Source organism: Conger conger, chromosome 11, assembly GCF_963514075.1.
Source record: "Conger conger chromosome 11, fConCon1.1, whole genome shotgun sequence".
Taxonomy (NCBI): domain Eukaryota; kingdom Metazoa; phylum Chordata; class Actinopteri; order Anguilliformes; family Congridae; genus Conger; species Conger conger.
The window spans coordinates 30,159,226-30,181,436 of record NC_083770.1 but is presented as its reverse complement, the minus strand read 5'-3'; the positions used below and the strand labels follow the sequence as shown (position 1 = coordinate 30,181,436).

At 40.9% G+C, this 22,211-nt stretch overlaps 1 protein-coding gene across 1 annotated transcript in view; it reads left to right on the top strand.

Annotated features, from left to right (window-relative positions):
- Positions 1 to 21,641, top strand: part of LOC133140546 (matrix metalloproteinase-17-like) — a 39,274-nt gene extending 17,633 nt beyond the window's left edge. Inside the window, exons 2-10 of the mRNA XM_061260559.1 lie at positions 5,276 to 5,408; positions 5,798 to 5,933; positions 9,168 to 9,454; positions 12,789 to 12,965; positions 13,464 to 13,563; positions 14,980 to 15,062; positions 15,691 to 15,843; positions 17,322 to 17,579; positions 17,980 to 21,641. Coding sequence (XP_061116543.1) covers positions 5,276 to 5,408; positions 5,798 to 5,933; positions 9,168 to 9,454; positions 12,789 to 12,965; positions 13,464 to 13,563; positions 14,980 to 15,062; positions 15,691 to 15,843; positions 17,322 to 17,579; positions 17,980 to 18,323 — 1,671 coding nt within the window. The 3' untranslated portion in view covers positions 18,324 to 21,641. The remainder of the gene's footprint in view (positions 1 to 5,275; positions 5,409 to 5,797; positions 5,934 to 9,167; positions 9,455 to 12,788; positions 12,966 to 13,463; positions 13,564 to 14,979; positions 15,063 to 15,690; positions 15,844 to 17,321; positions 17,580 to 17,979) is intronic.
- The last annotated feature ends 570 nt before the right edge of the window (positions 21,642 to 22,211 follow it).

Here is a 22,211-nt window from a genome sequence, read left to right as displayed (position 1 = left end):
TGTTGGTAGTCAGAATGACAAGATGAATGAGTCTCTTACTTAATTCATATTATTAACATGGTGTAACCCCCAGATAGGTGCCCCAGATGTGGCCCCCTTGCCTTATTATGAGGTTTTGCCCCAGTACTTATATACATGTATTATTTAGGCCAGTGGTTATGAGCTCAAATATTGAAGAATGCATTTATGACATGACTGACGGAAATGACCGTTTCAGATGTACACCTATAACTTCAGTTATAATGGACACAAGAGGTGTTTGAGTGAAATAAACATTATGGACTCTCTCCCAGTATTTGAATGTATTTTTGTCATGTTTCTTGGAAATTGGCTGTTTCACAATCCTGTGTCAGAGATCCAAATTTCTATTTTGCAGATGATGGTGTGTCTGGCCAAAACATTCCATTTTAGTCTCATCTAACCATATTACTCTTCCAGGCATAATTCCAATAACGTTCCAAATTCTGGATACTCGGTTTTGTTTATTGTGCTCAGTAAGGGCTGTCTTGGTGCCACCCTTCCAAAAAGTTTATTGGTATGAAGGTGCCATTTTATGGTTCTTTTTGAGACTTGGTGACCCCAAAATGCAACAAATCTCTGCTTTTCTTAAACTGTGTTCTTTATGGCCTCCCTCACCATCCTCCTCACCATCTGTGAAAGTGAAAGTAAATGTATCTAAATAAAATAAGATAATTCTCCCATGTGATTGAACATAACATATATTACTATCTGTTTTGTTTAATATATGCATAGGTGCTAATAATTCTGAGGTAGTATTGCTCCATCCATGGTTGAAACTCAGCAGGCTGACACTATGACAGTCTACTGATAAGGTGTCAATAACTGCCATTGTTGCAGCACAAAAAGGCTCAAAATCACAGCGATCAGAAATATGAACTTGGGCAGGGGATTACTGCTCGGTGCTGGTGTGGAGCTGCACCCTGGCTGACCTTCAGTGTGCGACTGGATCAATGTAAAAAGGACAGTGAGTGATGGGAACCAGAAGGCATACTTGCACTGACATCTCTATATCTCTGAGTGTGACAGTCTCTGCGCTGTGCCCTGGGCCCGTTTCATGTGGACGTATAACAGAGTAAATGGGACTCTGATGGGGATAAGGAGAGGAGGTCAAATTAAAGCTGAGGGGATGATACGAGCTCATTATCAGCTTTCACTCATCAGGTGTGTGTGTGTATGTGTGTGTGTGTGAATGCAACGGCATGCTAACATTCTCTGTTAAGTTGATTTTGTGCCGCCTTTGTATGTCAGCTCACATTCAAGCGAAGGTTTGTTCCTCAAAACTCTCCCTACAGTACATCATTTTCTTACTAAATTGAAGAATCACTACATTTCTTACAAACCTGAGGTGTCAGGTTGTGCTTTTTGGATTTAATGTTTTGTATTTATTGTTGTATTGAATTTTTCATTATTCTGGTTTCTTGTTTAATAAAATGTGTGAGGGCCCATTTCTTGCTTTGTCAGAGAGCTTAAAGGAAGAAACAGAGAGCACGGGGGAGGTTGTAACCCGAACCCAAATGCAGAATGAATATAACTTTCTCACACAAGCTTGATGCAGGTCTGCTGTCAGGGAGGCTGCCTTTGGTGAAGATCAGTGACTCGACAGGGCTTGCTCCAGCAGATTCCTTTTGGCATTTTCTGCAGGTTTCTTCCCATTACTTGTTGTCAATCTCACAAATGAAGAAATGCCCCTCGTGTAATGGACACAGGCAAAGGAGGGCTCATCAGAGCTGTGTGTGTCTTGTTACAAAAGTAAGAAACCAGTCAGTCACCAAATAACCAACAAGATATTATTTTAGAAAAATGTAGGTTAGGGTTCAACATTAACAAATAATAAATGGACATGTTTGCCAGACAATCCTCTCCAGAAGGATTTACACACATCTAATATTAATGACATACAATCTATTTGTGGAGCTGTATATTGATGCGTGTACCTTGCTGAAGGGTATAACATAAGTGTCTCACCTGAGAATTTACCTGACAGTCTTAAAGTCACAAGCCCAGTTGCCAAACTATTATACTACACTGCTGGCCCACAATAAGTCTAAACTACAATGACATAATTGGCATTATTTTCATAGAGATGAGTGTGCAGGGTCCAAAGTATAATAAATGAAAAAATGATTTAGATTCAGCCAATTGTTTTGCATGTTTACAAATCCTGTGAAGAATAATTCCATTGTAAGATAAGCACAAATATTGGTTGATTGCAGATATTTATCTAAAAGCGTAGGCTATATACTGCAATCTTCCATTTCTCACTTTCAGTACCGTTGTGATTTGGTTTAGTCAGGTCAGTTTAGGCTGATACTACTACGTGGGATTCTCTTGATTTGTTTCTTCATTCTCTGCACTGTTTTTCCTCTTTCTTACTTTCTTGTCCAACAAAAGAAGGAACAGACACTTTTGTCATTCTGGCACCAATGTGTGTGACGCATTATTCAGACACTCTCGATGTGTCATGTGGGAATGTTGCTGTGCAGCTGTTGTTCTGGTGGACTGGACTACCATTGTTTCCAAATTGTAATTGATAGACGCACAAGAAAAAAGAAAAAAAACGAATTATGTCTTGTATTAGCAGAGGAAATTGAGAAGTATTTCAGGCTTAAATTATAAGTAAAAATAATAAATGCATGATTTGTTTTGTTTTCTCATTGTATTCTACCAGATGTGACTTACCATTTGAGCTGCTATGTTAATAAGTAAATATGGACATTAGTTCTTCTGTAGATCTCAAGATGAATGAGAATGGACAGTATATGGTAGTGTAATATAAGCCATTTAACAGTAAAGGCCAATTATATAAGCCAGACCAGCTGTTTTGCACAGGAAGTCATTTTAATCAGGCTGGAATTAACATACGTAAACTTGACCCTCTTGAATATGTTTGATAATGGCGACAAACATCTGGTCATACTGCAATTTTAGATGAAGTCAGTTAGCAGGCACTTAGTTTTTGATTTGTTACTAATGTTCAGGGTTTGCTAAGGGTCAAAGTCAAAGTTGGCTTGGATGAAATACTTTGCACAGCTGAAAAAGTGGAGAGCTACAGGAAGATCTTTTTGCTGGAAAATGTGATACAGGCCTGTCTAACCTTGATGTGTAAAAAATATTCTGTATTCTTAAAACGAAGATATGCTGTACAGTACCGTCATGCCAGTTATACCCTCCATTGTGTCCTAATAGGTGATTAATCACAGACATGGGCTAATCCAGTGCCCCTGTGTTCATGTTTCCCATTTTAGAACTCTGTACTTTATCTCAGTTGGCTCCATGAAATCATTTATTTTCAGAATAAATCAATACATAATAGTCACATATTTGGATACATATTGCCACAATTTATGGAATTATAAATAACCTGCTGCGTGTGTGTGTGTGTGTGTGTGTGTGTGTGGAAGGAAAGGGTGTTGTCTGAATCCTATATCTCTACTCGTATGGGTAGGGCACTTTAGATGTGTGTTTAGATGTTAGGATATTACAATCCTTGCCCATGTGTCCTGAAAAAATGGTTGTAAATCAATTACAGTCAGGTCCATAAATATTGGGACATCGACACAATTCTCATCTTTTTGGCTCTATATACCACCACAATGGATTTGAAATGAAACGAACAAGATGTGCTTTAACTGCAGACTTTCAGCTTTAATTTGAGGGTATTTACAAATTTTTTCAAATCAGGTGAATGGTGTAGGAATTACCACAGTTTGTATATGTGCCTCCCACTTTTTAAGGGACCAAAAGTAATGGGACAAACTAACAATCAGAAATCAAACTTTCACTTTTTAATACTTGGTTGCAAATCCTTTGCAGTCAATTACAGCCTGAAGTCTGGAACGCATAGACATCACCAGACGCTGGGTTTCATCCCTGGTGATGCTCTGCCAGGCCTCTACTGCAACTGTCTTCAGTTCCTGCTTGTTCTTGGGGCATTTTCCCCTCAGTTTTGTCTTCTGCAAGTGAAATGCATGTTCAATCGGATTCAGGTCAGGTGATTGACTTGGCCATTGCATAACATTCCACTTCTTTGCCTTAAAAAACTCTTTGGTTGCTTTCACAGTATGCTTCGGGTCATTGTCCATCTGCACTGTGAAGCACCGTCCAATGAGTTCTGAAGCATTTGGCTGAATATGAGCAGATAATATTGCCCGAAACACTTCAGAATTCATCCTGCTGCTTTTGTCAGCAGTCACATCATCAATAAATACAAGGGAATCAGTTCCATTGGCAGCCATACATGCCCATGCCATGACACTACCACCACCATGCTTCACTGATGAGGTGGTATGTTTTGGATCATGAGCAGTTCCTTTCCTTCTCCATACTGTTCTCTTCCCATCATTCTGGTACAAGTTGATCTTTGTCTCATCTGTCCATAGGATGTTGTTCCAGAACTGTAAATGCTTTTTTAGATATTGTTTGGCAAACTCTAATCTGGTCTTCCTGTTTTTGAGGCTCACCAATGGTTTACATCTTGTGGTGAACCCTCTGTATTCACTCTGGTGAAGTCTTCTCTTGATTGTTGAATTTGACACACATACACCTACCTCCCGGAGAGTGTTCTTGATCTGGCCAACTGTTGTGAAGGGGTTTTTTTTCACCAGGGAAAGAATTCTTCTGTCATCCACCACAGTTGTTTTCCGTGGTCTTCCGGGTCTTTTGGTGTTGCTGAGCTCACCGGTGCGTTCTTTCTTTGTAAGAATGTTCCAAACAGTTGATTTGGCCACACCTAATGTTTTTGCTATCTCTCTGATGGGTTTGTTTTGATTTTTCAGCCTAATGTCTTGCTTTACTGATAGTGACAGCTCTTTGGATCTCATATTGAGAGTTGACAGCAACAGATTCCAAATGCAAATAGCACACTTGAAATGAACTCTAGACCTAGATGCTCCTTGTAAATGAGATAATGAGGGAATAACACACACCTGGCCATGGAACAGCTGAGCAGCCAATTGTCCCATTACTTTTGGTGCCTTAAAAAGTGGGAGGCACATATAGAAACTGTTGTAATTCCTACACCGTTCACCTGATTTGGATGTACCCTCAAATTAAAGCTGAAAGTCTGCAGTTAAAGGATATCTTGTTTGTTTCATTTCAAACCCATTGTGGTGGTGTATAGAGCCAAAAAGAGGAGAATTGTGTCGATGTCCCAATATTTATAGACCTGACTGTAGGTCTCTTTAAATTGGTCTAATGATATGAATGGACATATCTGATTGAGCTTTTATTCAGTGCATTCTTTTTCCCAATACAGGATTGGCTGACCAAGTTTGGGTACCTCCCACCCCCAGACCCGGTGACAGGACAGCTGCAGACCAAGGAGGCTCTGACCAAAGCCATCAAAGCCATGCAGAAGTATGGGGGATTGGAGGAGACAGGAGTGCTAGGTCTGTGTGTGTGAGTGTTTATGTGAGTTTGTGCGTGTGCAGTATGTGTTTATGAGAGAGTTTATCTTTATAAAAAGCCTTTCAACATATCAACAAGGATTTGTGCCTGGAGGGCTCTAGATGACACATGCACTATTTTAATGTTACACTATTATACTATACTATGCATATGCCCAGTAGATAAATCTACAGGAAGAAATGGGTTTAAAATAATGCATAGAAGATGAACATGGTGATATCTCATTGTCTTCTATTGTGTGTGTGTGTGTGTGTGTGTGTGTGTATGTGTGTGTGTGTGTGTGTGTGTGTGTATCTCTGCGTGTGTGTGTGTATGTGTGTGTATATATATGTGTGTGTGTGTTTGTGTGTGTTCACGTTCCTGCCTCCAGATGAAGAGACCCTGGTGCTGATGAAGACTCCTCGCTGCTCTCTGCCAGACCTCTCAGAGCCAGAACCTCATTCAGGCCGGCGGAGACGCTCAGTGCCCTCCCAGACCAAGTGGAGCAAAAGACACCTGTCCTGGAGGTAGGCTCCAGCGCAAAGTGTGATGGAATATAATTGCCAGAACTAATGAGGATTAATGCTTGGATTATTGGCAGCCACATAAATTAATATGCTCTCTATCATTCGGCAGCTGCATATGCCTCAATGAAGAATGTATTTTACTGTTAACACTAACACAATCTCTGACAAAGTCGCTATGGGATGAATACAGATTATTTACAAATGTACAGCTTCTGAGAGAAAAGTGGCTTAATCCCAAATTGCAATGTTTTGGAATATGTGCAATGCTCTGTCGTGTTAAGCATTCCGTATTTGAAATGGAGAAAAATCATAAGCAATAAGTATTTTGAAATGGAAAATACATATTTAATATTCAAGTATGCACACCGTTTGCAGCGCACTTCATCTGGTAGGAGCTCTTTTGTAACTGGGAAATCTTCCTGACCCCCAAGAAACAAGAGTGTGACACCTATGCAGTCCTGACAGTGCACAACAAATTGTAGTGTTGTATCTGAAAGCCCACATAAGCAGTCTCCTGTGATCTGTTGTTATGCCAGGTTTTTTTTTTGAAGCACAGGTGATAAGGCACTAAGGTTGTTCACATTACCCAGTTGGTGGCAGAAAGTGTAGGTGTTGCTCCCACACACGCACAGCTGTTGGCCTTCCCCGGTGGGTTTGAAATGCAGGGTCCCTTGAAGTTCTTCAACAAGTTAAAAATAAAAAACTGCCTGTGCAGTTTTTTCTGTTATTGTGAAAATAACCAGCTGGTATGGAAAGACAAGCTAGTACTAAGTTATCTCTGCTCTTCCGTAAATCTGCATGTGACCCTGGCAATGTCATTGCAATGGGCCAGAGACAAAGCACACTAATAATCATGATCCCTTACAGGAACAGAACAATTATTCCAGTGGGAGGCGATGAGCCAAGCTTTGAGGTCGAAATCTCCTCTGATCTGATTCAGATTTGCTGTGGCAAATTAGCCTGTCACAGATTCCAGGATGAAATTTTGTTTGTGCTGCAGAAACAGTTCATAAAACCTTTGGCAAATCAAAGTCTGTCAGTGCATTTGTTCAGCCCTTTTAGGGCACACATGCAAGAGCTGGAATGGAGCCATTTTTGAAGTCAGTTGCTGTGATGTTTAAACACTCAGGATTCCTATGTGTTGCCCCTTTAAGTAATCTCTCTTTCAATCAAATCAACAACTGCAACAACAAATTTAAGTTATTGACATCACCCAAAAAATTATTTGCTTAATGGTATAATGCTATCTTGCTCTGATATCAAGTGTGATGCAAATAGGATTAATTAAATAAGAGATATCAGACTCCACAGGGCCACAGTGTTTGGTGGGTTTTTGTATGTTTTGGCACCAAACTGCTTAACTTAGCTTAATCACTGGCTCACAGACTAAGGCCTGTTGATTGAAACAAATCCACAAAAATCTACAGACACTGCAGCCCTCCCTGGCCTGACCCCCTTAGCTCCATTACCCATCTGTAAAACGGATCAGTCCATTGAATCACCTGCCCAGGGAAATATGCGGTGAGATGGCAGTGCCCTGCTCCACCCTGTTTCTCCCAGTGATTCACGGTGCCCTGAGCGCAGATGGCTGAGCGGCTGGGAACTGAGGCTTCGCCCCGACCGCACTACCTTTAATCCTCAGAGATGGCCGCCTCTGCTGGAGCCCTTGAGATCAGCGTTGAGGAGCTGCGGGTGGGGGACTGTGGAGAGAAGCTCACTGCAGTGTTTTTATCTGCCGCTTTTAAAAGGCACCATGACCTGTCAATCAAACCCCAGTCTCAGGGGGATAGGATGCTGTGCCTTGTACAATACAGCTTACCCTCCACTTAGAGGATTTAGAGCACACACACAGAAGTCTCTGTGAATAGTAAGTATTGTCTCACTATTTTAAGACATGCTGAGTTGGATGTGCCAAGCACAGGTCTGTGGTGGGAACTGTTGGAGGCACATAGACAAACAGACTATTTCTCCTCACGTTCATTCTTTCTTTTTCTTCACAGACAATTCCATTGTCTGTGGATACCTTCAGTTCTCAATTGAAAGGGAAATAATTTTCTTTGTGGAACTCTGCTATTTGCTGTAGATACTTTAGTGCAGGGCTCGGCAACCTACGACATACTTGACAGGGTGGGCAGGATCATTTACTGTGGCACGCTCAGAGAAAATTGGTACAATTTTAGTTATTTATTTAAGAATTCTAGTTTTTGTGGAAATTGTTAAATATAACCTTCACAGATGGCACATTTGTAAGGGAGGCTTCCTTGAACAGTACGGCACAGTTTTATTTGATGGCCTGCCAAACAATGATACAGTCATATCCTGAATTAAATAGCTGTCAAAGGTACAACATTGATATGGCAGAAAATGGTACGGCACCAGAAAGAGTTCAGCCTGGCTCTTGATGAGACAGTGGACAACAATGACATTTCATGTCTAGCAGTTGATGGGGAGTGAGAAACGCAACAGATTGAGTTCAGGGTATCGGCACTGTGGACACTAAAATTACAGAGCGGCATAAATCACATGAAACTACTGACATGATTGACCAAGGAACATCCATTGTGGCCTTCTGGGAGAGTCTACCAGATGCACCTATACATGCGAACAGATCTTTTTGGACATGAAGACTATAATAAATACATCTTGCCGCTGACTCACCATAGACCACTCACAGCCGTATGTCTACCTTAAAGTATCCATTTATGGAGCAGAGATCGCTGAACAGGGAAAAGATGTGCCTGTGCGTGTCCATGAGTGTGTGTTGGATGCATGCTGATATTACCGTTCAGATGGAGAGACTCATGACAGTACAGCAGCTGATAATATTGTCTTAATTATTATGAGGCTGTAATGGCTACATTGTTCTTCCAAAGAAAGTTACAGTTCTATAACTGCAAGGATACAAATGCATATGTATAAAATTAAAAATAGCCTATATGTGTGTTGAAGAAAAAATTGGCAGGAGGTTGCCGACCCCTGCTTTAGTGAGATTAACTTTTGATTCATTACAGGATGTTGGAGAGAGAATATGTCCAGTATTGTTCAAATCGGTTTGACTCAATTGTTTCAACCAGCAAGATGTTAAATTGAGAAAAGCAATTTAATGAAGGCTCATTTACCTTCAGACATCCAGACTGTAAAACTAAAAGCCAAAGTCATCACCTCTATTACACTTTTTTATTTTATTTGGAAGTATAGCAATTCCTCTATTCTCTTTTGGCTTCACACCCACAGGATCCGGACCTTCCCAAAAGAGTCTCACCAGCTTGGCCGGGACACGGTGCGGGCCCTGATGTACTACGCCCTGAAGGTTTGGAGTGATGTTTCACCCCTAAACTTCCACGAGGTGGCAGGCAGTGAGGCAGACATCCAGGTCGAATTCACCAAGGCTGACCACAACGACGGGTACCCCTTTGACGGGCCTGGGGGCACCGTGGCACATGCCTTCTACCCAGCAGACCGCTTCACTGCAGGGGACACACACTTTGATGATGATGAGGACTGGACCTTCAGATCTCCAGGTGAGGCTGTGAGGTTGAGGCAGGACATTATAAACTGTATAAGTGTCTGCCTTATGGTACGTAATAGACTAGAATTTCTAGTGCATAATACATCTTCAGCACTCACCAAATGGTTCACTCTATTTCAGCACGATTAGTAAACCTGTGCACCTGTGTGTTGAGAAAATGCATAGATTTGCGTAGTTATTATATAGCAAAACACAGTTCACAACACATACTTGCCATTCATTGGCATCATATATCTATCTGTGTCACAGGGGGGAGCCCAGGCTCATGATTAGCAATCCTCATTATGTGATTTAGGGGTGGATGTCCATTGCATAAATGGAGCTGAATAGTTGTGGAGATCCTACCCTTAAGAGCACTGTTATTTTGTTTTCTTGCAAGTCAAAGCTGGTTGCCATCACCCTTGGTACAGAGCTTATAGCAGCTGTTTAGACAGACCAATCAATATCGCCATAGCTGAGCAAACTCAGCTAGTTACAGATTCATTGCAATCCACCTGCTCCCATTCTCTACTCTTCTGCGTTGTGCTGTGGGCATGTGCTGTACTGTCTCATTTGGGCAATGCTAAATGCAGAAACACCAGAACACAGCCTGTGTCTGGTGTGTAGACAATGGGCATCAAATTGGACCTGTCATTTCACATCCTGTGCTTTAATGAGCTGGCTTTGATGATGAGATTTGATATCTTATTACCGGGCATGAATCACTGCTATAATATTTAGAAGCTGTTATTCCCCCCAGCTACATCGTTCCTTAGCCTGTCATGGCCCATTTTCAGTGTTGCCTCACTGGGTATCTGCACTTAGCAAGAGGTTTGCTTTCATTCTCACTTAGCGTAATTCACACAGTGCACTTATCAGACATATCCACTAATTTATGCAACTTATAAAGTGGAGGCGTGAGCACAGGACCAGGCAGATATAATAACCTGTGCTGGGGTGGACACAGAGCAAGACTTTGTGTCTATCAGCTCTGTTTATTAAATACAGTAGCAGATGGGGCAGCCTCTAGCGTAGTGGTTAAGGTACATGACTGGGACCAGCAAGGTTAGTGGTTCGACCCTGCATTGCTCCAGGGGAGGATTATCTCCTGCTTAGTCTAATCAACTGTACATCGCTCTGGATAAGAGCATCTGCCAAAATGCCATTAATGTAATGCAATGTAATATAATGGAGGAGAAGATCATGTCTCTGTCAATGGTTAGTGTTTCTCTCCACAACTTATTCTTTGTCGCATGGTTCCACATGGGCCAAGGTACTGGATGAGCCAGTCAGCATAATTATGGTTTATTGATGAATTCAGTGAGCACTTTATTAGGTATTTATTAGACTTATTTGTTAGACTTAAGTCTTCTGCTGCTGTAGCCCAGCCACTTAGAGGTTTGATGCGTTGTGTGTTCAGAGATGCTCTTCTGCACACCACTGTTGTAATGTGTGGTTATTTGCGTTACTGTCACCTTCCTGTCAGCTTTGACCAGTCTTGCCATTCTCCTCTGGCCCGCAGAACTGCTGCTCACTGGATGTTTTTTCTCACCATTCTCTGCAAACTCTTGGAACTGTTGTGCCTGAAAACCCCAGGAGTTCAGCAGTTTCTGAGATACTCAAACCACCCTGTCTGGCAGCAACAATCATCCCACGGTCAAAGTCAATTAGGTCTATTTTTCCCCATTCTGATGGTTAATGTGAACATTAACTGAAACTTCTGACCCATATCTGCACTGCTGCCACACAATTGGCTGATTAGATAATCACAAGAATAAGTAGCTGTGCAGGTGTTCCTAATAAAGTGCTCAGTGTGTGTATATGGTGAATGATGAAGGGAGGTTCATGCTCAGGTATGGCATTTGGGGGGTCTGCTGTTATCTTTTTTGTTTGCACTTGTGTTGCTGTTTGACTTTGGGGTCACAATAACCACTTAAGCCACGGCATGCAGATTATTTACACATGGAAGCCTGACAAATATCTCAGCGGCAAAATAAACTTCTGATTTATTGAAAATAATTGGAATTTCAGGAAGTTCACAATGTCAAATACCATGGGACTGAACTCAATTTGAAAAGACCTCCAAAACAAATCTCTGAAGCAATTTTGTTTATTTTATGAAGGATGAATGATAATCAATGTTGAAATTAGTTTGAGGATGTGAATAATATTTAATCAAATTGAAACCAGGTGCAATATTGTTTATTTTAGTAATGTGTAGGCATGTGTATGGGTGGGGAATGTTGAGAAGTCCATTAATATGTACAGGCAGATCCCTTCTGATTAATTTAAGGAGAAAATAATGCAGTGGTCAGTCAGGCCTGAATCCCATACAGATCCCATTATAATGAGCCTTATCAGTGTCTTGCAGGTCATCTGGAGCCATAGGAATTTATGTTTGTAGCAGCCAGCTTGCCTTTCTTAATTGCCTGCCCATACATTTCTGCGAATGCAGACTTGTTATCACAGTTCATAGGAAAGACCTCCATAACACAGGCACCACCAGCTTATTGCAACCTTCCAGAACTCAGCATTTTGGCTTCATGACATTTTGTAAAATATATATGTATATATATTTTATCAGTACTGGACTGTGTAGTGGCAGAGGAATAAAGATGAGAATTAGTACGATCTTTGAATTTCAGAGGCTTTTAATTTAGAGTAGCCATCAGGGGTAATACACTGCTTATAAAACACATTTTGTACAATCTTCTACCCTGTGGCTCAAGTCTCCACAGCACTTAGAAAAGTCTTCTTGCATTGAACTTTAGAAGGGGCTGGCAAATTTTCAAGAGTTGTTATATCTTTGAAACTCGAATTCTCCGCAATGCATGCCTCTTACACCACTGCTGCCAGCTGTTTGTAGGAGGCGGGCTGGGAAATCTAATTGGACAACCTCCATCCGCCAGACACAATGCACGCCATCAACATCTATTTGAGAGATCTCATACATTATGCCAAGAGAAAGAACTAGAAAGAAATAATCAGTTCATTTAATGTCCCGATCAATCACAAGCTTTTTATTTTTTGTTTGTGTCTTGTGATTTGACAGGGAACAGAGAGCAGGGCTTCCTTTTTAAATAGGAGGGTTTTGGCACTACAGGGAAGTCAGTTTTCTTTTCTCTTACATCAGATGGTGGGGGGAAGTATTTCATAATTCTATAACTTACTGAATTATAAATAGAAGAATCTCAGATGCGTTTAAGGATTATCTTAAAATTTCAAACGTGTTTCTTTTGGTTGTGATATTTGCCTTATATTGTGTGTTTTATGAAACCTCACTGAGATGGCGTATTTCAGCCTTGGTCAAAATTGCGTCTGCCATGGCCTTTGTTCTTCTCTCCCAGATGCCCATGGGATGGATCTGTTTGCGGTGGCTGTGCACGAGTTTGGCCACGCCATCGGCCTGGCACACACCTCCGCCATCGAGTCCATCATGCGGCCGTACTACCAGGGCCCGGTGGGAGATCCACTAAAGTACAGCCTCCCCTACGAGGACAAGGTCCGTGTCTGGCAGCTCTATGGTAAGTGAATATTTAATCTTATCAATATTTCAATGTATCAGCTACTGAATGTAGGCAGAATGGTTATAAATGGATAGAGGTCCAGCAATGCAGATGGACTTTCCATACTATGTCTGTGATTTGTTGATAAATTTCTATATTCCAGAATATGAAATGGATAGTTTCAATCCCACTTACTGATTTGCCCATAAGTAATATACCTGTTCATGGTAAATAATGGCTAACAATACATTTAGGTATAAGTTTTACCCATTGCCTGTTTCCCATCTATACAATATGATATATGAAATAACATTACTGGAAATAGCATGTTATCTAAATCTGAAAACATGGGGAGTTTTAACATTCGTTATTCAACTTTGTGGCCAGCCTGAAGAAAGGCTAGAATGTGCCTGTCCATTGCCAGTTGAGACAATGCCACAGCATTCAGAGGCTGAATAGTGGAGGACTGCCACCATTCGCATTGCCTTTCTGTTGTTAATTGCCTCTCTTTCCCAGGGGTTCGGGATTCTGTGTCCCACACAGAACGCCCTGATGCCTCCCAGAGTGCAGAACCCCCTGTCCTACTGGATCTCCCTGAAAACAGGTCCACTGTCCCGTGAGTAAGATGGCATCTTTGGCCATTTGCGGCACTGCAGAGACGCCATTGCACCTACTCCCTTTCATACGGCTCATTTGTGAGTGCAGGATTAATTGAGACAACGGTCACTGCAGGTCACTGCTCCGTCAATAAGGTGTGGAACAATGCAATTGCTCCGCTTTTCCTATCACTATTCAAGTTGCAGAAATGTTTCTGTTTCAATTATTAGCTTACTGAAAATTAAAATTTTAATCAAAACAGATTTGACCTACCTCGGGGTAATACCTTCAGGGTTTGATCATATCTTTATTAGACTGAACATTTTGGCAACATACGGTCTCCCACACTTACACTCACGTGCACGTGCATTGCGCTCTTTAGGCCAGATGTACTAAGCCCTGATTTTCAGGCGCATATATGACGCATTCTGCCCCGGAAACATGCGTCTTATGTATCAAACTGGTGCACAGCGCTAGAACCGCAGTATGCCTGAGATCTAGGCGAATCATCACAAGATACGCTTCTGTCCCTAATGCATATGCATTTAAGGGTGGATCGCACAAATAAAAGGCAGAGATATTATGTGTGGCTGATTATGTATTCCATTAAATTTACTAAAATTCACGCAATTAACAAGGGTCAAATTTCGAAATTTCGCAAGACAGATACACAGATCTAGGCTTCAAAGATGCACTGAAATATTCTTTGCAACAGGAAACACACTATTTCAACCCCCAGAGCAAGAAATAATCAAACAGATTATCAATAATACATATTAATGTATGATTGCAGCCAAGCAATAATTAAGGCTGGGTGTTTGTCACTGAAAATATTTACAAAATAATGTATTATCTGATGTTTAAAGAATCAGTTTTGCTGCTTGTAAAAAACATGAGTAGGTTAAATGCAATGATATGCTGCTTTTAATTTTTGTTAATTGCGGAAAGAACGCAAGTGTATCTTTGTTTTGGAGGATGACTAATCAAAACAATCACAGAAAAGAAACAGGGAATTAAAGGGCCTGCCAAAAAAGAGAAAATCTGAGAAATAACTGGTACCTCCCACGCAACGTTCCCAATCTATCTCGGCAATATTGATTGTCATTGCAACGGTACATCTCACATTTAATTCTAACAAAAATATCATAGCTGGAATATGTACACATTTTATCCTGCACTGGATGAGCTTTAGCGTGGCAGCCAATACATGCATATTGCCAGACGCAGTGAACATATTCAAAGCACCTGTTTCAACTGCACTGTTTAAGATCTGTCTCTTTCACAAAATGTGGTTTGTAGGCAGCCCCATTCACTGATAGTCTTCATAAATAAGACGTTCATTTCAGGTAGACTGCAAGTCACCAACACACTCGTCAGACTGCATTTTGCACTGCAAGCTTTGTGTTTGTAAATCTGGCCCTTTTCTGTTTCTCAGGCTAGACCCTGATGCCCCAGACAGATGTGGCACTCACTTTGATGCTGTGGCCCAGATTCGTGGAGAAGCCTTCTTTTTCAAAGGTAAAAAGTCCAGGGGAAAAGCAGCAAGCCGTAATCGATATTAACCCCAGCCGAGTGCACTTTCACAGTTCTAAAGAATATGTCCTTGAGGTGTACATTTCTTTTTCAATGAGCTAGTACAGTACATTCTTCATTGCTCCTGTACCTGTTTGATGATGCAGCAGTCAGCGACAAAGATTCAAATGAGTCCTGAGTACGTTTCTTTGTTCTCATGACCCGTGAAATCGTCTCAGAGGAATGCCTCAGAAGAAACCCATTCCCACAGGATATTTAATAATTTCTGTGTTGGATAATCATCGGAGGTGCAGTTATTACTGAAGGGGAAAAGGGCTGTCCTCTGTCTCATCAATTTGTTCCACCCAAATCCTCACCTCTAAAGCCCTCCCACCCTGTTTCACGCTTGCCACTTCTTCTCCCGATGAAGCAGCAAATGCTAACTCTAGTTTGGCAGCAGCTTGGTCCCTGTTTCAGGCTTTGTAATTTGCTTGTGTCTGCCTCGCTGCTTCCAACAGCTGAGTGTTCATCTCTTGACCCAGCAAGCTGCTTGTGCTTGCCCCGTTGTAACCTCAAAAACACTTCTGAAGTGAATGACCTTGCACGCTTGTTTTCCCGACTCTTGTCCTCTCAGGGAAGTACTTCTGGCGTCTGACTCGAGAGAAGCACCTGGTGTCTCTGCGTCCGGCCCAGATCCATCGGTTCTGGAGGGGCCTGCCGGCCAACCTGGACAGCGTGGACGCTGTGTACGAGCGGCCCGGGGACCACAAGATCGTCTTCTTCAAAGGTACCACGTCAGCAGGACTGTGAGACCCCAGACGTGTTTACTGGACAGAATTTATGGCTGTAATTCTAACCTTGCCTATAGAGGCAGTTCAGTCAGACAACTCATGATTTGAATTAAGCAATATTTATTGATGTTTAATGTGAATGCAACTCTGGCATCCAGGCTCTGCCTCTTATCACTCTCTGTTTATATGCCAGCCAAAATGATAGCGAGAGCGTGACAACCCCCCTACAACCCCCATTCACCCACCATTTGGATCAGAAGCAGAGCCTACAGGCTGGAGCGGTGGTGCGAGCACACGCTTTCTGAAAGGCATGAATACAGGATTTGGCAGGGCAAGTCAAGCAAAAGTAACCGCAGCAGCAGGGATGGCTTATGGCATTTGCAATGGCATGAACAAGTAAAGTTGGTGATTTAAATAGCCCTCCGATTAAGGCGTAAGCGTCATGTGAGCTGACAGTGATTTAGAGCTTTCAGGTTTCCTGCCCAAACTAGCTCCACAGGCTTTGCATCATTTGAAGTGCCACTAGAATCATTAGACTCATCATTTACAGTTGTAAAACATACTCTTTAAGTGTTTTGTAAACATTCAACACTAATATGAGGAAGTAGCATCATAAGCCATTCATGCTGAAATATATCTTTCTGAATGCTTCTACGCCATAATGCGTCTCTTGCTTTGGCTCTCTCTGCAGCGCATTCCCAATTTAAGCAACTTTGCTTTAGTGAATAATAATAATGTGAGGGAAACATTCTGTCTCTAGTGTTACAGCCTCATCCACCCACTTGCCTGCAGCTGGAGTTTCTAAAAACTGTGACCTCATCTGTCCCATGCTGATTCAGCTGCGTGCTCTGTGTTAATGGGATAGTTGACTTTCTGGATAGTTGAGTTTCTTTATATTATTTTGGTTTTATAAATGTTTTTCATTGCCCCACCAGTTTATGCGTGTGATATTTGTAGAAGTTTCTGATGACCTGTCAGTTTTATAATGGCTGGTATATATTTATTTTTATAATTGTGAACAATTTCCATAAAATTATTGGAGTTACTTGAAGTTTATTTGCTCTGAATTGAAACTTGAGAAAGTAAACTATCCATTTTGTCCCTCATTGGATGAATCAAATTTTTATTACAACAGCTAATTAGACCTTATCACTCTTAAAATGGGCACACACACACTATTATATTTATTTAGCAGACTAGCACCCGCAAACACAACATGCAGATACATCTTTGAGCAATGTCATCATTAAACAACCATTTCATACTATTAATTTAATCCACTCTAAATGTACTTATATTGATTAGAAAACAGTTAATTTGTATATTCTTGCATGTATTTATTTTAATGTTCATACATTGTATGTATGAAAGGTGCTATATAAATAAAGCTTATTATTATTATTATTATTATTATTATTATTATTATTATTATTATTATTTAAACATTGTGTGTCTGTTAATGCATTGCCTTCAGGACAGAAGTACTGGGTGTTTAAAGACAACAACGTGGAGGAGGGCTACCCCCGACTTATCAGCGATTTTGGCCTGCCAACGGAGGGTGTGGACGGTGCCTTTGTATGGCTGCACAATGAAAAGACCTACTTCTTCAAGGGCAGCCAGTACTGGCGCTATGACGACCACCTGCGGCGCATGGATATGGGCTACCCCAAGGACAGCATGTTGTGGAAGGGAGTCCCTCCACAGCTGGATGACGCCATGAGGTGGTCTGATGGTGAGAGTCCTGTCATGTCCTGGAGAATAATTCATGAGGCACTGCAGGTTGTTATGTGGGACTCACTATGGAAAGAATAGGGAGACATGGTCTTCTGAAGTCAAAGGGCTTGTTCTCTGTTGCTGTTCATTGTCAAAGTCATGAGGAAGAAGTGAAGATGTAGTGAAGATGGTGTGACTTCACATCAAATTCATGGTACTCAAAGTGTGTAAGCAATGCCTTATTGAGATTCATGCAGCTTTCCCTGCTCTGCCTACGAAAATGTAAAACACTCATCAAGAGTAGCGAAATGCACAACTGTCCAACATGGTGCTGAAAAGGTGCCTGAGCTGTCAGTCTAAGTCCAGTCCCCTCTTTGTTACCGATCCCCTCTTTTCATTTCTGTGTCTCTCTCTCCCAGGTGCCTCCTACTTCTTCAAGGGTAAGGAGTACTGGCGGGTGGTGGGGAGTGACATGGAGGTGGAGGCGGGGTACCCGCAGCCCGTTGGGAAGGACTGGCTGCTGTGCACTGATATGCAGTCTGACTCTCCGGCCCTGGAGGCCAACGGCACAGAGACTCGCTCTCACGGCCAGCGGCACGCCAGCCACGCAGAGAACAACTACGAGGTGTGCTCCTGCACCTCCGACTCAGCCATGGCCCTCTCTGCCCGCCTCACCCTCTCGCACCTCGGGCTGCTGGCCTTCCCCCACGGACTGCTGACCCCGCTGGTGACACTCGCTGTGGTCCTTTGTACGCCTCCATGAGGAGGGACACAAACGTGTAGACTTGCGCCAACAGTCACAAAGAAAATTCAAACCGTCAATCCAAACACACAGGAACTGCCTGGGTCTTTTTTTTCTTTTGTTCAGTTGTTATACAGTTCAGCAATTTGACTCTAACCATTTGTTTCTAAACTTGAATAAAAGTCTGTTTTTTACAGCCATGTTAAGGTATTATGCCACTATGAACTATTTTCATTAATATTATTAATGTTAATATTATTAATAGTACTGGTAGTGTTAAAGGTTAATAAAATGCGCTATTCTTTTTTAAATGACCATTCCAAGTGCTTTACAAGTCAGGGATGTTTGCACAGACACATATTGCCGTTTTTGTGACCGGCGTCCGCATAGATCCTGAGGGGTCGATCCGCAAAAAGATTGCATGTCAGCTGGTCGCAAAAAAGCCTGCAGAAGTTTCACAGGGTTCCTTAACCAGTTGTAGTGGCTCCAGTCTGTAACGGGACAGCTGTTTTAAGGGTTTTATAATACCATGTGCGTATCTGCTGTGGACACATTTGTAATTACACACATGCATATGGTTTCCAGGGATATGCATAATAAAAAAGATTTCGCTTTAATATGAGGTTCATTAACTATTCCATCCGAGACACCAACAACCTGTGCTAATTACGGGTAGTAAATAACACACAGAAGAAAAAAAATCAATTGCATTAATTTTCCAATGAGACTTTAAGGCAATGTACTGTGAATGTAATCCATAACCTGGTGGCTGGATCTGCTCTGGGGAACAGCTATCAGGAACAGTACAGTAAGCTGTTACAAGAGCAACTCCATGTTCATGTCAGCAGCATGAGCATGCAGAGAATGGCTTCCATTCGGTAAATCCTCTCGTTTGCTGAACTGAAATTTCAGTTTTAATCACATTCATTGTTAAACAATGCTGCTTTATATTCCCCTGAAAGCAACATGACACAAAAGAGAATGAATGTGACCTATGGTTTTCATCACCCAGCCATGAATAACAACATCCACAATTTCCTTTATTTCAAGCAAAAAATGATGGGCGACAGGTGCCTACAAACGATCAATGTCAAAAAACAAAACATACCTTTTTTGAGACAAAAATAGCCATAGAGGTTTTGGATAAAATTGCTGCAGTGTTTCTGAATAAGCAATTGTTCAGTTGTTCATGCATTTTCAAAGTTTTTCAGCATTTGTTGTAAAACATCCATCAATGAGCTTAACCTGAACTCATTCTACTTCTCTTTGCTGTTTCTCGTCTGTACAATCAGTTATTTTGGTAAATTTGGTGTCAGATGTTGCACTTCTGCATTTTATAGTTTCTATTTCTTTTGTTCAGAAAATACAGAAATTATATTCAATCACAGTCAGCAGCAACTTAGCATTCAACAAAGACTTCAATGAAAGCGAACTGAATTTAAATTTAGGCTACACAAAGAGAATTGATATCTTTGTTTTTACACATCTATCACATAAGCATGTCCAGCAAACTGGATTCAAAAATAAATAAAAAACAAGCAGTTTGTCATTTGTAGATTACAAGTGTCCCTGTAGATTATAAAGAGTTTCGAAATTCAGAAGTAGATTGGGAAGCCTGTAAAATATTTTTTATGTAATACAATTATTTTTGTTTTGGAAAGCATAGCTTAGATTTGAAGATTAGATGACAGCAGTCATCCTATGTACGGACTAACAATAAATGTTCACACACCTTGCTATTCATCATAGGGCAGTTTTGAATTTGGCAGTGCGCTTAGTGAAACCAAATAGAATACCAGGTACTGGATGCTACAGTATATCAACAATAGCTTTCCGTCTGTATTGTGACAGCACTTTTTACGTGTTCAAACACTGACTCCCCCATGGGGACTCTTACAAGGTCAAGTGAATCTTAATATATTCTTTATTCTTTCTTTTTTCCCTTTCCCTGATATTACTCATAGAAGTGGGGTTTGTCTTTGTCTTTTCTATGTGTAGGTAACAACCATTCATTTCAATGCATAGCTAAACATTACCTTCACATGTCTCTGCCATTTTCTTTCATACATTAAAACCTGTTAAAATGAGAAAAGGTGCATTAACTTGCATATAACTGCTTCGCCCCTGTGACAAAAAGCATGACAAATACACCTTAAAAAGTAACAGTTCTTCAAATCAGTGATGATTAATTACACACTTGTTCTCCTGATTATTATTATGGATTTATCAAAATCTATAGGCTGAAAATAGATTCACAGATTAATTTTATAATGAAAGCCTGGCTTATAAAATAAATCCTAAATACTGGAAATTACATCTCACACAGCAAAAGAGTAAGGAAATCATTCACATTAAAGATCACATTTTAAATTAATAGAAAATACTCCCTACTCCCTACAAATAGAAAATGAGCCTGCAATAGGTGCATTGTGTGCAGGTATCACAAACAGGCCAAGGTCCAACTATGGAGAGGCTGCTGTCAGAGTAGCAATGCATGAATTTACATCAATTCAGGTGATGGGAATTGATGCCATAGAAATTATCCATAAAACACGAATATTCGTTTTTCCGTCATCCAGTAAAGCTAAATCATTGTCTTAAGTATCTCTTTTTTCCTGATAAATATTTTGATAAATCTCAGTAATTACAGCTGCCATGGTCAAAGGCATGACTACACACTGTATTGGATTTTATATAGGTCACCAGCTCTGTGCTAAATTAAAGAGTCGTTTTTGAGTCCTTCTTTCCCCACTTATAGTGCAGTGTAATCAGCAGCCAGAGACTTTATAGTCATTAGATTTAGTCAGAGCACTTAATGAACCTCAGTCACGTATGCCCTCCTTTTCCTTGCACAAATGTATGTATGTATTTATATAGACAATTGCTTGTGCTGTGTATATACACAGCAGTGATTCTATACATGGTGTATATACAGGGTGTATTAAAGAAGGAATGTATGATTTTGTCAAATACGAAATATTTGTTATTAACTGTGTCATGTATGTTGCTCTGAAGAAATATACTCATATATTCAAGAGAAAAGCCAAGTCTTTTCTACCCTCAGATATTTTGTATACAATGTCAAGGGTGCAGTGGTTTTTTGTCATGTGGAACTACAATGTGTTTTTGGGAGGCATAAGGACAATGGATGTACGTTTTATTCTTTGTTTCACGTTTGTACCAAACTCATATGAATGTAATGGGAAATAAGAAAAGTTTTTCTTCTTAAGCAAATGTTGCAAGATCTTAGGATTCCTGTCTTACCTTTTGTGCTTTGGTTTTGTTTCCCTTTGATGTATCTATGTTGCACAAATTATATATCTTTCTTAGTAATGAAAATCTTGATGAAGGGTTTCCCCTTTTATGACAATTGCCATTCATTACATTTCAGGGTGAAGTTATGGACAAAACTGTGGGACTGAAAATAGAACTAGATTAGGACATAGGTATGTTCTTTTACTGGGCTACAATTGTACTTTTCTGTTTGGCACAGGACATGTTTGTTTAAATCATACGTGTTTGCCTATATCTAACACATTTATGGGTCACTTGTAGGTCAAATGAAATGGGTCAAATCCAAGGCAGGTGGTTTTGCTGACCTGGTGCGTTGCTGTTGCAGTGGCCTTGAAGCACCATAGCATTTCTGCTTATGGTAGCAATACCTTCGCCAACACTCGAGTGCTGTTAATTAACTCACACACTCGTAACGGAGAGATACTGTTCTCCACAGGAGTGGATATGTTCATCTGCATGGTGAAAGCAAGTACGGCAAATTGCACTAACGATTTTCCTTCGTTTACTTACTTGCTTTTAATTAATCCCTACGGAGGTCTGCTGAAACAACATGTTAGCAGCAGGGCTCAAGTTTGTTTTGTCTTAATTAGATTTTGTGGGGGAACATAAAAAATA